The sequence below is a fragment of the Ceratina calcarata genome, unplaced genomic scaffold (genome assembly GCF_001652005.2).
Source record: "Ceratina calcarata isolate Rehan_Ccalc_2016 unplaced genomic scaffold, ASM165200v1 scaffold115, whole genome shotgun sequence".
Classification (NCBI taxonomy): Eukaryota; Metazoa; Arthropoda; class Insecta; order Hymenoptera; family Apidae; genus Ceratina; species Ceratina calcarata.
The window spans coordinates 403,253-418,683 of NW_017132445.1; the positions used below are offsets into that span (position 1 = coordinate 403,253).

The 15,431-nt window shown below is 38.0% G+C and overlaps 1 protein-coding gene and 1 non-coding gene across 10 annotated transcripts in view; one reads left to right on the forward strand and one right to left on the reverse strand.

The window, feature by feature from the left end:
* dgo (ankyrin repeat domain containing protein 6 diego) overlaps positions 1-15,431 on the reverse strand; it is a 100,321-nt gene that overhangs the window by 36,013 nt on the left and 48,877 nt on the right. For all 9 annotated transcript variants that reach the window (XM_026812168.1, XM_026812164.1, XM_026812157.1 and 6 more), the window contains one exon: positions 5,020-5,121. In XM_026812168.1, coding sequence (XP_026667969.1) covers positions 5,020-5,121 — 102 coding nt within the window. The remainder of the gene's footprint in view (positions 1-5,019; positions 5,122-15,431) is intronic.
* TRNAR-UCG (transfer RNA arginine (anticodon UCG)) lies at positions 9,738-9,810 on the forward strand. Its single transcript has one exon. It is a non-coding gene; the product is annotated as a tRNA-Arg (tRNA).

Here is a 15,431-nt window from a genome sequence, read left to right on the forward strand (position 1 = left end):
ACCTTCAGCCTGATAATTAAGGCAGTTTTATATCCTGACATCTCATTCAATTGTACTTTTTATCTGTTCATTGGCTTATGAACAGGAGTGTATGTACGTAGATAGTATAAGAGCTCGAGGACTAAGTGAAGAGCAGGAAACCGCGTAACGATAAGAAACACGATCTAAGCGATGTGTAATCGTTAACTAATGCGAAACGAAACGGAGCCGATACCTTATAAATCGTTCGTGGCCGAACACGCGACCCGCTCTCTCGAATCGTGAATTCTTTATTGATCGCGCGGTCTACCCCCATAAATTGCCTTTACCGCTGGATGCACGGGGTTCGGAGAAATTGTTGTATATCTAGCGTGCACTCGCTCAGCGAAAGTGCAAGTCCAAGTGGCACGATCGTTCCGTTGCCATAATCGGTAAACACTGTTTGCTGTGTTATATGGGAACATCCGATTCCGCTTTCCACTTAGAAACTTCGTTTTTCCTATACGTCGTATTGAACTATTAATTAGTATACTGCAGATTTTTATATAACAAAACATTTCTGATGTCAATTTAAAAAATGAAATCTAGGTCAGATTTTGCCTTCATATTTATTTTTCTAATTGATATCACAAACATCTCACCTTACACAATAATCCACAGTCTATTCGGTATGAAACCGTTAACAATTTTCATTGGTTTAAAGAATTCGTTTTACGATAACTGTGAAACTATTCCGTTTCATTAGGCGAATCATTGAACGTTCCTCGAACGGTTAAATTGGATGAGGGAACGCGAGGTTAAGTGAATTTAGAACGTTCTAAACCGGGCAACAAGCATAGTGGCAGCGTAACTTTTACGATCGAGTAATTTCAGGCTGTCGGAGCGGTCGGATCGGGCAATTTCCCAGTTCCTCTCGGTGGTACGCGGGTAGTGATGGACGATCGCGTGCACCTCTGTTCACGCTTTACATGCGTGGTTCACGTGTCGCGAGGCGTGTCCGCATCTGCACGAGATATATTCAATCGAACCAGATCACTCGGGAAGAAGACATTAAAGCCTTCCCACGTCAATGCCATAGTACCATAAGATAAACGCTTCACACCATTTAATTATGAACAAACTGCAGCTTGTATGGATTTATAATTACTCATATCTTATCGTGTATGAAATTGAATAATATAAATACCTTATTTAATGTATAAAAACATTCATATGTTCGATGTAGATAATAATATTTAAATGATAATTCAATCTAAAATATATTTTTTTTTTATCTGCTGTCATAAATGTTTTATTTTGCGTAAGTTTACTTAAGATGATATTCGATCTGATCTTTTTAATAACAAGGTAAAGTACCTTGGCATAAGAGAAAGCTGGTTTTTGATTGGTTATAAAAACATGATAGGAAACGATGCTTTTAATTAGACAGCGCCGCGCGAATCCTGTGAACCGGCGTCGTTATAAGTGGTATCGGGAGAACGCTCGTGAACGGTGGACGGCAAAAAGCGAAGTGGATCACGCGGCGTGAGTATCGTACGAAGAAAAGCCCTGTCGAACATGGAAACTCGAATACGCGTCGTTCGACTTTCGCGGTCAAGTGTGCCCAGCCATAAGGCGTTGTAAATGTGACAAATGAGGCAGAGACAGAAACCAGTAAGCGTCGCATCATGCAATCTTACCCGAGCTATCCCTATTTTTCAACCAATACTTTTTCATCCTGTCAATGTTTTTTATTCCTAGAATCTAAATCTGTTTCGTAGTTGTAAGACGAATTGATTCAATCTTTAAAGAAATGAAATCGATTTCTGATAGTCATTTTTAATATTTGTCGAATCGATTTCTGATAGTCATTTTGAATATTTTGAACTCTTAGTTCTGTAGATCTATATAATTTCAATTTGATGTATGATTCCTATTATCATAAATCTTATACAATTTCATTTCATAATTTTTATTATAGATTCTGAATCTAATAATGAAATCCGGAAGTATTATTGTATAAAGCGTTTGTAACGCACGGAACAGACTGTGGAGATTGAAAACGAGGCAAATAAAATGAGTAAAAAATGGGAATACTTGAAGACCTTTCTTCGAGACAGAGTTAGCGCCTGTTGAACAAACTTTAAGAACTTGCCAACAGCACCTATTCACGAGCTTTGTAGAATTTCCGACGCTTTCGTGTTTGCTTTCTCGGACAATGTTTGCAAAGATTACTCAAGAATTTCCCTTCAACCGCGAAACCGACGCATGTTAAACTTAAGCATTAGTATTACCACAAACTATTAGGTGCACCAGCAAACCTATCAAGCAATGTATTTTATCTCGTGTTTCATGGAGCTCAAACAAAACACAAACTAATAATTTCCATAATTCCACCAAAATGTATCGAAGAAAACTGCCTCCTTCAGATAGAAATAATAAATTTTTATCTCTTATAGCGAACAGTTCGCGAAACAGCTTGCAACGTTCCTCAGCAACGAATTCCGCGAAACTGTTCGAACGAAGCAAGCAAGTATTTTAATACCATGTATTATCGTCAGGTCCCCCCCGCTGTAAGTACGCGGCCGAGGCTCATTAAACGATTCCGGCGACGAGCCGTCATTATCGGCGCGATAATAATCAATCGAAGACGTTTCGCCGCGAATTAATCGATTTTCAGACGCCGAAGATTGAGTCGCGATCGGACGAGCCTTCTTACACCAAACAATTTTGGTATTTTCAATTTCGTGGAAGGATATCATCTTTTTCAATGGTTATTCGAATACCAGAATGCTCGTTCGATAATTACTAAAGAATTTAATATAAAATATTTTTTAAATCAATAAAGAAAGATGAAATCATGATTTAGATATCTTTTGATATGTTACATGCAAAATTACGTCTATTTTTGCTATACTAATATAAAAAATATATATTATACATTATATTGTCGGTTATCGATAAATACTTTTCATCGTTACTTATATGAAACATTTACTTCAATTAAAAACCGACATCCTTTTTTACATATTATTTAAATCACTATCTATCTTTCCACGAACTAACGACTGCATGCAGAAGCAAAAAGAAATTGAATATGATTTTCGCAAAAGCATATTTCTCGATCGGCAGTTATTACAATTAATTAGCCTGGTTGGAAGGCGCATTTCGCGACAGTGTAACCATCATGAACGAATGGCGAACGCGTGAAATTCGTGGATCGATGGCACGGCTGTCATTAAGACGTCAATTCGTGCACGCCTACCGCGATTTTCGTGTCGTTTATTCGCGCGAGCTTATATACCTACCCTCTCGGTGAAATTGCAGGCCTGCGCAAAACGAAGAAAGCAAAACGCAATAGTGTTGTTGTCCCCGATCGACGCGGCCGTTTAACGCGGGATTGGATAAACGCGATACAATATCGGTAATGACACCCATTAAACGTTTTACGACGTAATGACAGCATCGATATCGATCCGGATACCGCTTGACCTCTGCGCATTCGATTTGCATACGATATTAACGAGACTCGTGGCGAACAGGTTGTTGCTTTAACAATCATCCAGTTGCGTTTGAGATATAGACGGCCGGTTTCGTGTAAAAGTAGATTGTGGCGGTTATATTTTGTGTGTAGTTTTAATTTATATCTCTTCGAATTTTATTGCATCACTTTACTTGTCATTGTACAACCCGTGAATTGATAAAATTTTACACTCTGTGTGTTATTTATTGTATTTATATCTCAAATTCAGAAAATAAATGAAATATAAGAGATATTATCATGATTTATTACAAACCCGGATTTATTCCCTTCGATCAAGAAACACTTTATTAACCTGTGCTCTCTTATTATCTACTATCTTTATAAGACAGTGAATGGTTACGAAAGAACCGTCAACGAAGAAAATCCATGAGCCTCGAGGGATCGGCATCGAGAGAGTGATAAAAGAGCGCTGTCAATGCGGCCTCCGCAAAAATCTCAGTAAATTGTTTCCATTAAAAAAAACGCGAAATTATTGCCATCCACCGCGTCGCTCTTCCTGGTAGCGATTTCTCCCCGCCGGCTTTTATTTTTTTTTTCACTCTTGTCGTTTTTCTCTCGATGGGCCGCGTGCTGAGCGCCGTAGGCTCCCGTGTAAGATACGCGTATCAGAGTGAAGAACTTGTAAACGGAAGAAAAATGCTTCACCCGTTCACGATACACTTTTTTTTGCTGTGGTTGCTTTTGTAACGAGACACTTTTGAGAAATTACAAATTTTCTCTCCTTTAATATTGCTTATACGCATATTGTAAATTATTTAAAAACGGAGTCCTTGCGAAATCGCGAATGAGCAAATGAATTCTTTGCAAATCAAGCGTACTTTAATTTATATGTAAATGCGAGATCACGATTTTCAGTGTGGGATACTTAATTGTAAAAGATCGAAGAAAAGTGCCTTTGCCTGTTCCAACGTAAGTACTTTTGTAAAATCGCGATATTATCAGAAAATGTAGGCAATTTCTATGTTTCGATAATTATGTAATACAAATTCTGGCGTGGTTGCTATTGCGTTATTTAATAATGAATTGCGTATTTTATTTATGCTACTTAACGCTCCATCAGTGCTCAATAACGCTTAACCATGCGTTGAAGTCACTAACTATATCTGACCCAGTCGTTGAAATCGCGCCGAGACTGCTGAGCTCAATTATGATGTGTTCACATTTCAGATTAAAGTCGTTTTATTAAAATTCTGAAGTCAAGTGAATGTACATACTAAGAATTTCCAAAATCTTAGTTTATAAAATTAAATTATGATGCTTAAAAAACTTGTTCGATGACGTAAATATTTGACCGTGCCAATATGTCATTATGATTAGAAAAATAATACATATACTACTATTTAATTACGGTCTGGAGTGTCTTATATCATTTTAATACTAAATAATCGATCACCTATGCGTATATCTTTTTAAATTATAAATAAATTTCTATTTATATCATAGATTACAAATTGGTATGTTATATCCTACATACAAATCCACAATCTACTAGAAAATGTATTTAAATTCTCACTCACCACGGAATCTTGCCGTGCCACGTCCGCGCTATGCTTTAACAACAGTTCCACTGTCTCCAGATGACCCTCTGAAGCAGCTCTCTGCAAAGGTGTGACTCCAGTCTGAAAGAAATCGAAAGGAAAAATTCAAAACAGTTCTCGATAGTCCCTTGTATATGCGAAGCACGTTCATCATTCAAAAACTCGAAATCATGAAAGATTTATCAGTGCGGTGCTTTCAGGCGTTTCTTGTTGTTTTCATTTCTTGTTGGACGATTGAAAAATTTATATAGAAATTTATGTAAGACTTCTAAAAAGTCACAATTTTCGAATAACGACGTAGATAAGACGTCTTACCCTTTCTCTAAAAGAGGTTTAAATAACCAAGAAGAGGCCCATTAAAGATATAGAAATTCTCTTAAGTAGACCAAGAACTGTCTACCTCTGAGAAACTGTCACGCATAAATTCTTGACCGTGATGTTTCACATATACCTAACTTGGTACCGTTAAGTAGAAAATGGGAGAAAAAGCGGCTTCGACGGGTTTGAACATGGGATTCGATTCAGATAAGTGTGAAACGTCAAGCTCAAGATTATTGTCCTCGGGCAATCTCCTAATTCCTTTCAAGTATACTTATCTGTCCACTTTTAATTCTGTAGACTATTTCGATTTGAAAGAAATATTTTAAACTTTTCTTTCATTTTTGAAACTTTGTTTTATATGCATGATTTAGACAAGTGAAAAATGATATTGTATTAAAAAATCAACATTCCAACAAGATGAAGATTGCTGAAGTCGAAGAACTTCGTTGTTAGGAACACGTTGATCCGCTTATCGGACGATCGAATTCCGTGATTAACTTATCGTGCGTGCGATGCACGCCACTTTCAGTGTTCACAATTACACAAAGTAAAAAATCTGTAGACGCGGAACATGAGAGGTTCTCGTTAGATTTATAAGCAGATACGATGAAGACGTTATCGGATCATCGATGTGCACATCAGTCTGAGTTGGCAATATTTCCACGGATTGCACGTTGTCAAGATTCACCGAAACCGTTTGTCAAAATTCTTTGTAAATCAAGAATCTCTTCATTCCTATTTTAATTTTACACTTTAAAATATGTGATTGATTGATCTGTTGGAAAGTGTTATTTCAAAGAGGAATTGCTGTGAAATGAATTCATTGGAAATCCTATGCGTCTCAATTTATAGCAAGAGATTACAATTTTCAACTTGAAGCATTAAATCGTTGATATATCGTTTCCATTATTAAGGAAAATATGAATTATAGACAAATGAGCTGTGGAGTCGACGTGACAAAATGGAACGCTTCGCAATCAGAACGACGAAGACGTATCAGCATTTCAGCAATAATTCCAACGCGGTAGGTAACCGACGCATGCTCCATAAATCATGAACCTATCCCTTCGAGCGAAAACTTCACCCCCGCCCTTCGTCAGGCATGTATAGATTTCTGAAGCCCGACACGAAAATCGTCGAGGCTTACGACTAACCGGGATAAAGAGTTCCTTTTTTTCTTAGCAACGCGACGCGTGCACTCATGAATCATTCAAATTGCCTGCGAGTGATGAAACTTAAGCGTCGCCTCTTTAAAAGAAAATGCGAATACAGTTTCCTTTTTTGAGTCACTTTCCTACTCTTCGTTTTGCTTTAACAGGTTCGATAATGAAATATGATCGGGCTAATCGCGAGCTTGTTTGTTCATCGCTACATCCCCTATTCAATTTTCGTCATCCGAACCAGTGATTCAGTTGCTCAGAGTGGATAATATAATTGGAGCACACAGCAATAATTCAAGAGATGTAATACATAAGAAACTTCCAGTCGAGACAACGAAACGGTCTAAGGATTTTTTACCAAATATTATTCAATGACTTCTGAATTTATAAAAAACAATTTCGAGCGATATTGTAGATATAGAATAAAATGAGTGATTATAACATTTAAATTTATAATTATTATGTTACACCATAATGCAATCATTATAGGATTTAATTATTGGAATTCATATAATGAAACGAAATGTCAAAACAGCAGATCTGACATTCGTTAAAATTAACTCTCAATTATGTTCGCTGTTAAAAATATCAAAAACGAAGGAATACCTTGTCATCGGTGTTACCCGAGCCCTCATTGTCGCGTTCTTAACGGTAAGAGCAACGCCCAGCTGGAGCCTAATCCCGGATTAAACGTCGCCGGCATACAGCTGACACGCGAAGCCCAAGCTTACTTCCGGCGAACGGTGGAACGTGACAAGCCGTTGCAAATGCTTTTTACATTAACTCCCTCCAGCTGAACGATTCGTTTTTCGAGAGGTATTTCAAATTGCGATATTTCATCCCTTTTGCTTTTGGTAATAATAAGAATTTGAGTGACAGAATATTAAATCAATTTTGATTAAAACTATTGCACGTATAAAATGTATTAAATTCCGACGGATAAATCAAAATGATTAACCAAGTATAAATCCATATAATAAGTTCAGAGATCTACGTGAAGGACGATTCGTACAAAGCGGAAATAAATCAGAAAGGCGAGCGGATACGTCGCGTGGTGCCGCGGAAACACTTGTTCGCTCGAAACGCGAGAGGAGAGAGAGAGAGACAATAGGTTTTCACCGGGGCAATCGTACTGCGCGACGGTAGAAGCTACGTTATGGCCACTCGTCGTTAGTTAACGCCATAAATGGGAATGGGGCACCGGACGAAAGTTCATGATGTACGCTGTTACGTCAATTACGCGCTTTAGTCCGCGACGCAGGGGCCTCTGGGCTTCCATCACGTAACGTTGAAACGCGCCCGGACGTTTCGACGTCCTTTACGCGACGAGCTGCACCGAGGAATCTAAATTAACCAGCCTTCGTCCGAGTCCCCTGTTGACAACCACCGCTTAATATACATAGTTTATTTTACTGGCTATTGTGCACTATGTTCGGGGATTCACGTAGCTGAAATTTACAAGCTTGGCTCGAAATTCCAAAACCCTTAAGTCAGCAAGTCTTTTCATTTCAGTGGAGTCCATATTTTTGAAAATTAAGAAAATTAAGACTCGAGATTCCAAGCTCCTTACTTTTTAAGAATTATTATGTTCTTACTGGGATATAATTTTAGGTTTCTCTTAAATCAACAAGTCTTTATTTCAAAGATCAAATATCTTTCAATCTCGAATTTTTCAAATTCCTAATTAACTCTGAAGTTCAGAAACAACGCGATATATTGGAAGTTAAACTAAAAAGTGCAGGAGTGTCATTTCAGATTTCAGGTTTCGCAAGTGTTCATTAGAATGTATATACGAAAAGGTGTCGGTTAGTTTCAGGTATTGGATAACTATAAAATAAATACGTTGGGGACGGGTATATGTTCACAGAAATGCGTTCTCCCACGCACGATCGACGAGTATCCGGAGGAGTGTTTAATGTATTCACCCCTCTTTTCTAGAAGAGTCAGCCGAGGCATGCTAATTGCCTTTTGGACAATAGTGGGATACCGCGTCGGCATGCGATTCTCTGGCCACGTTCTACCTTACATCGGACATAATTTCGTTTCATTTCAGCTGTCCTCACTCTTCAACAATTCTATTTCATTCTACACAGAATGAATCAATAAGGACAATCACGTGATGATATCATTTATGAAATCATATTATAATTCATGTTGACTCAACCCGATATAAAATCATTTGCAATGGAGACACGTTCGAAATTTCTCTTTTTCACAATCTACCCTTGCGCAACGTACTAATGCCGTTACCATTTAGCCCGTGCCTTGCATGGAACAATGGACAAGTAGGACTTGTACAATGCACAATTCAAAGCGAACAGTTAAAAAATCTTAACGCAACTCTCACTATTCCAGTCTAATAAACAAAAGAGCAGGGTCGGAAATTTATTAAAAAGGCCTACAAATCAAAATGTCAGAAGTTGAACTTGATCTGAGATAGCAGTATTCTTGGCGTGAAACACGCAGAACAACAGGGGTTCAGAATTCACTGAAGGACAACCCGAAATAAAACCGGCCTGCGCTTTTATCATCCAAATAAAGGCGGGTCCGAGCGAAACGGCAGAGGACAGCCAGGAAGAAAGTTGCAACGACACCGTAACATTCGTTTAACTAACAAGCTACAACCCGAGCCAAGCGAGGGAACTGTTAAATCATCCTCTGTACCAGCGTGTATTTACCGAAGGATAAAACGTCCAGTCTCTCCTGAATTTATTGCGCGTCCTTGATTTATCTCTGCATCCGAGGGAGAACAGCCAGAGAAACCATTGATGAAAAAAGTCATGGTTCAAGGGTATGCATTTGTTTCTTTAAGGCACTTCTATCTATTATCAATCAGATTTTGTTCAAACTTAGTACATTTCTAGGTAAAGCTTTTAAAAAGACGTAGTCAAATTTTTAGAGACTGAGGGTTAATTCTATTACCGCTAGGACTCCCTTAAGTGCGATTTCTAGAATTAATAATAAATTCTTACAAAAATGCTGCAATCCGTGATGTAAAACGTGATAACTTAAACAAAAATCAGTGAGGACGCTCATCACTGGGATTCCCTATTTTACACAATTTTCATATTTTATTGGTCCTGAATTGGCAGCGTTTTCTCCGGAACAATACTCGACATGAAATTCGTAGATATTTAAAAAATTTTCGGGGTTTAAAGTAGATTGAAGGCAACATGTTACGAGGGGGTTTCACGTTCGGGGTAACTACCCCTAAGCGACCGTGTGGCCTAACGGATAAGGCGTCGGACTTCGGATCCGAAGATTGCAGGTTCGAATCCTGTCACGGTCGAAACAATTTTTTATTTTTTCCCATGAGAACAAAGACACACCTTCGTACAGAGTGAGTTTGAGAAGGAACAGCTGATAAAACTTTACTTGTACGAGTGAACTTTCTCCAAAGCATTATTTTGTAGGTATTTGTGTACAGTAAAATAAATTATAACAGACACAACCCCTAAACTATTGTCTACTTACTTATTAGATACTGTAATTTCCGTTTTTCTCAGAGTCGATCCCTCTATTTTATACGGAGTCAATTTTACTGGCTTAATAACATTTTTCAAATCTGTTTTAATACGACAAATGATGTATAAGATAGTATAGGTAGAATCTAGTTCAAACATTTTTCTTACGAATTATATGATAAGAGGTAGGCTGGGTTATTGATAACATTCCTTTAACTCTATTTGCTTATTGAGATACGCGTTTGGCTTTTGATATTCTAGTCTTAAAATCTATACTCAGGATTTATAATTTTCATAAAATCTCAAATCTAATCATTAATATTAATATCAATATAAAGAGTATTGATTTCGAATTCTAATGAAGTTAGGCAATAACACTATAGATCGACCGTGTGGAGGACGACAAAGTGCACCGATGCCAATTACCACGCGTAATTACGTTTGTTACACGCGAAAACGTGGGATTCGCGTTAGGTAGCTGAGTCTGCGAACAAGTCTCGGTTAAAGCGAATACGTGGTACTGTACACCCTGGTTAAAGGTTCGCTGCGGCGAACACTCTATAATTCACCGCGCATAGTCAGTATCGAACGATAGTGTCGTCGGTTAATTTGTTACCTTCACCTCGTGTCGGTGAGAAAATAAAATTATCCGGTGTAGTTAGGCACGATCAAGAGAGACAAAGAGATGAGGGAGGATAGAATAGATCGAAGGTAAGAATATCAAACGAAATAAAGAAGAGGGGATGATAATGAAAAATTAATTGTACAAGCAAATATGGATTAAATAATGGAAATGTGCAAATATTGATTGAATTGCAAAACACAACAGAAAACTGAACATGGAACGAAAATTATAGTACAAAATGCGAAAATGAATGATACGATGCATTCTATGAAGTAAATGATTTTTCTGGCGATGATAAGATTGATTTGAAAGAAACACTTAAAAGAAAAAGAAAGGGTAAGATAGAAGAAAAAAGATCGAGAAATAATGACAGTGTAGAAAGCGAAGGGAAAGAAATCACGGACAACTGGAATAAGGATAAGAAGCGAGACGCTAGTTAACCTATGACCGGAAGTTGTACGTGCGCTGCCGAGAGAAGGATACGTAACCCGTGTAACTACATCCGCTTCTAGAGGATAGATCAAGCGTATAGAAAGAAGTGGAAGGAGGATTACTTACTATAAATCAATGCGTAGGCGTAACGCATCGGGCAGCCCGTCTGATTATTTACATGCGCTCTGACAAGTAATTGGTCTTACCGCGGGCTGCGAATCGGAAAGAGAAAGCAAGACAAATACGTTCTCCTACACTTTTGTATTAAAAATTTCTTTTATCATTTGTCAGAAATCCTATTTCCTCTCTCGATCATTACAGAATATTAAATTGAGGATATAAACATCGTAATGATTAATTGTGTCAATCTCGTGTTCATCAATGAACAGATTGCAACTAGATGATCGTCAAATCTTCATCGAGCAATGATTTATACTTCCTTTAATCTGAAAATATTTAACGTCAAATCAGTGAATCGATTCCGAGCTAAATCATTCAGCGTCGAAGAATCCCTTCTGTAATGCGGAGATCGCTTCATCTCGGCTTGGTGTCCGTCGCGAGCAGTACTGGTGGTACGTACATAGATCGTGCGCGGAAACCCGCGATTACGAATTGATTTACTATGTAAAAGGCTTTTTCCCTTCTCTAGCCGCTTTCGCGTCGCAGATCGCGGAATGATCTGTTGTCCCATACCTGACAGCCGATATATTACCATCGTGCAACGATTAATAACCCCTGACTAACAACATTATCGTGTGCCTCTACAATTTTCCTTTTATTCCACTATTTATTCTATTTCTTAGAACCTTGAATGAAAGAGCACAAACACTCTGATTTTACTGATTTAACATCATACACGTACATTGCTTCTGGTATTTTCTGGTATACATATATTGTGCATTGCCTCAAAATTTCAATATATTTGTATTTGTAATAAAAATGAAATTGAAATTTTTACTTGTTAAATATCGAGCACGTAATTGTCTGATATTTTTCATTATGTTCTTCTAAATGTATTTTAATACAGTCTACTAATTATTCGAATAAGCGCATAGCTGAATTTTATATTTGAGAGAATTTTTATGCACCGTTCGAGATGATCGCGAGCGGAACGTGTGATTTTATCTGAAAAGGCCGCGCTGGTTTCTTAGCGGTTTTTATCGCGTACGTCGATAACTGTAACGCGACCGTGCGACGCCTAAAGAAGCGTAGAGAGCTTCTGTTAATAAATACGTTTCATCAAGAATGGTAAGAAGTGACAGGATACGATGAAGTCTCCTAGACCGTTCTCACCGTTCTCCGTGAATTCCGCGGATATGACGAACGAGAACGTTGACATCTGAGGAACGGGGACTTTTCTTTAGATCAGAGTAAAGCCGTAGTTTCCAGTAGTAAAACTCGACGAATTAATGAGCCGCAGAATTTTACTATTAATCCTCCGTCTTCTTGCTGAGTCGTTCTCGATACGTATTGAAAAGTATTCAAATTTATACACTGAGAATCTTTGAAGACCATTCAAGAATTTTTTGGACTTTTTAAAACACAAAACTTAACAAAAACCATGCATGAACTTAAACGATCCAGTATGCAGACGACATTATATAGTATAAAGAATTTTAGTTCATATGTAGAAATCCGTATTCTAATTATATGGTTGAATGAATCTTCGAGTATGAATTAAAATTTTTGCAAATATTCTGTAGATTCTGGATAGAACAGGTCTCGTCGAATCCTTTGGAACTAGTTCTAGCTTGGTTCGTCTCACTTTCACTTGTAAGTAGATACGCGCAAAATAAGCCGATCGATTCATTATTTCTTGGCAGACGTCATTAAACCTGTTTCAATAACCCCGATATCTGCGAACCCGTTAATGAACACGATCCGACGCATTTCCGTGTGCATTGTAAACGAAATTATGTTTACACGTGGACCGATCGCTCGCTCTATCTTTACCTTTTACGTATAAATAACATTTTACACATTATTACGTGAAAATAAAAAGACTGCACATACAGACTGCTTTTACAAAAAATTATGTTTTTAATCATTATAATATACGTTAGTACGTTATACACGTACATGATTTATATTTTCTGCAGATTTCATTTTTTCGTAAAACTGAATCAAATCCACGATCTCGTAATTAGTATTCATCTGTAATACCTTTATATCATTCGAAACAGAAAGACGATTTCAAAATTTCGACAACAGTTTCAATTTGATTCGAGGCCTGGTACAATCAAATGATCCACTTTCACAGTATCATCGAACGTGAACACGAAAAATATAATCTGAGGCATTGATTCGAGGTATCCGGAGTCATTGGCCGAGTTTCCCATTGGAATAACTGTACCAGCGAGGAAGGGACCGAGCAAGGACGCACTCGCGCATCCAGTATCGCAACGAGGAACGAGAAACACCGAGGAGTGATGGAACGCGTCTACCGGATCATTTACTCTAATGCAGCCGGGACGAGCGAATCCTCTCATTATCCGGATGAGGAACATTTAGTTGAGCACCTATCCGTGCTCGGGCCCGGATACAAATTACAATCATCTCGACAGATTACGCCCCGGTACGCGTCGTTCCTTTAGCGTTGCTTCGCTCGCATCGATTAACTTAGTGAGTGAGACATTTGGCGCCGCGATCACGTTTAACACGGATGTTCGTCTAGCCAGGGGTTCGAAACAAAACGCCGGAAACCTACGCACTTTCCTCCTAGGGCCTCCTCTCAATTGCCAAGCTCTTTGCCTCCTCGGATTAATGAACTTGATAGGGAGATACATAGAAGGGCTTGAATGCAATTAGATTTCAATGGGTTTGATTGGAAGAAACGAAACCGTCTTACGATTGATAATTAACTAACGCTTAATGATCTGACGTCGTCGTTTCCAAAAATAATTTATCAGGTGTACAAATAAATTCTGACCCCTGGCAATTAATCGATTGTAACATCATTTCATTTGGTATTATTTTTTTTAAATATCTACAGTTTATTGACAATTAATTCTTGCAAAATGATTTAAATATTGCATAGAATGTGAGATAAAACGAAGTTTGCAGAAAGAAGTCGACGACAGACTTTGATCAACGGCACGTTCAACCTAGATAGAGGAAAAATCTGTAGATATCTGTAGCCGATATCGGCGGTAACCAGATGATAGTCGACAGTTTGTGAAAATAGACGATTTTCATATCCCGCGGTGTTAAATACCGAACGTAATAATACGCGCCGTCGGCGAGATTAATGGCCGCTAATAAAACGCGTGTATATGTACCCGGAGCCTCTTGCACTTCCTGCGTTTCGCGTGACTGCCTCGGCAAAAAAGAGGGATTTGCAACTTGTAATCGAACCGGCGCGTACGAATTTCGTGCCGGTCACGTAACAAGGTTTCATCGTGTAACGAGCCCCATTCTGTCCCCAACGACTGCCCCGTTAACCTGGCATTAAACGAACAATTCCAGATTCTTATGCAAAATTAAATATTGTAATATCAGTCGAAATACGACTGAGAATAAACTTTCATCCTACGATCGTACAAATTGGCCACGTAATAAAGTTTCATCGTGTTAAGGTTGCCATTTAATCTGACCTTTAAATCGTTAGTCAGGAGAAAGAACTACAAATTAAAAGACAGCCGATCTGTCTCAACCTCGAATCAGTTATATTAAGAAGATACAAACACTATACTAACGCTAGACAAATTTAATTTTCAGACATTCTTGCTAATACCCTCTTGCATCACGAGTCAAAATAAAGTGTCGCAACGCCTCTAATCAAAGCGCGTCTTCCTAAACTGCCCATTCATTTTTCAGAGACAAAACGATAAAGAAGAAACGAAATGGCGGTAGCCTGGGATTAAATTTCGCGCCGTTCTGCATAGTCCTAATGAGTTCCTGATGCAGCCGGCATACATCACTGTCTCCGAAGCGATTAATACCTTGAGCGCGAGTACGCGTGCAAATAATAAGGAACTTGTACGAAAAAGCGAATAGCAACGTTCAAAGTAGTTTTTGCAAGTCAAAATTAAATATCTGGCAACGATTATTATTGCTTCCCATTAATTAGCGAGGCTTGATATTAATTAAGACCTTAATCAATTTACCATGCCAATTTAGAATATTCCAACACCCTTATTACGTGCCGTGTATTGAATTCTTAAATCAATTACGCTCCTCATTTATGCACAAATTTACACTCTTGACTGATGTGTTATATTACGCATGTTTAAATTATTAGTAATTAGTAGACTGTGGATTTTATGCACTTATGAACGTGTAAAAATATAAGCATTGCAAGTAATGTATAAAAATGTACCACATTCCAATGTTTAAAAGATAAAAGAAATTACTATTTCATTTATTTAAATTCTTATCACAAATGTTGAA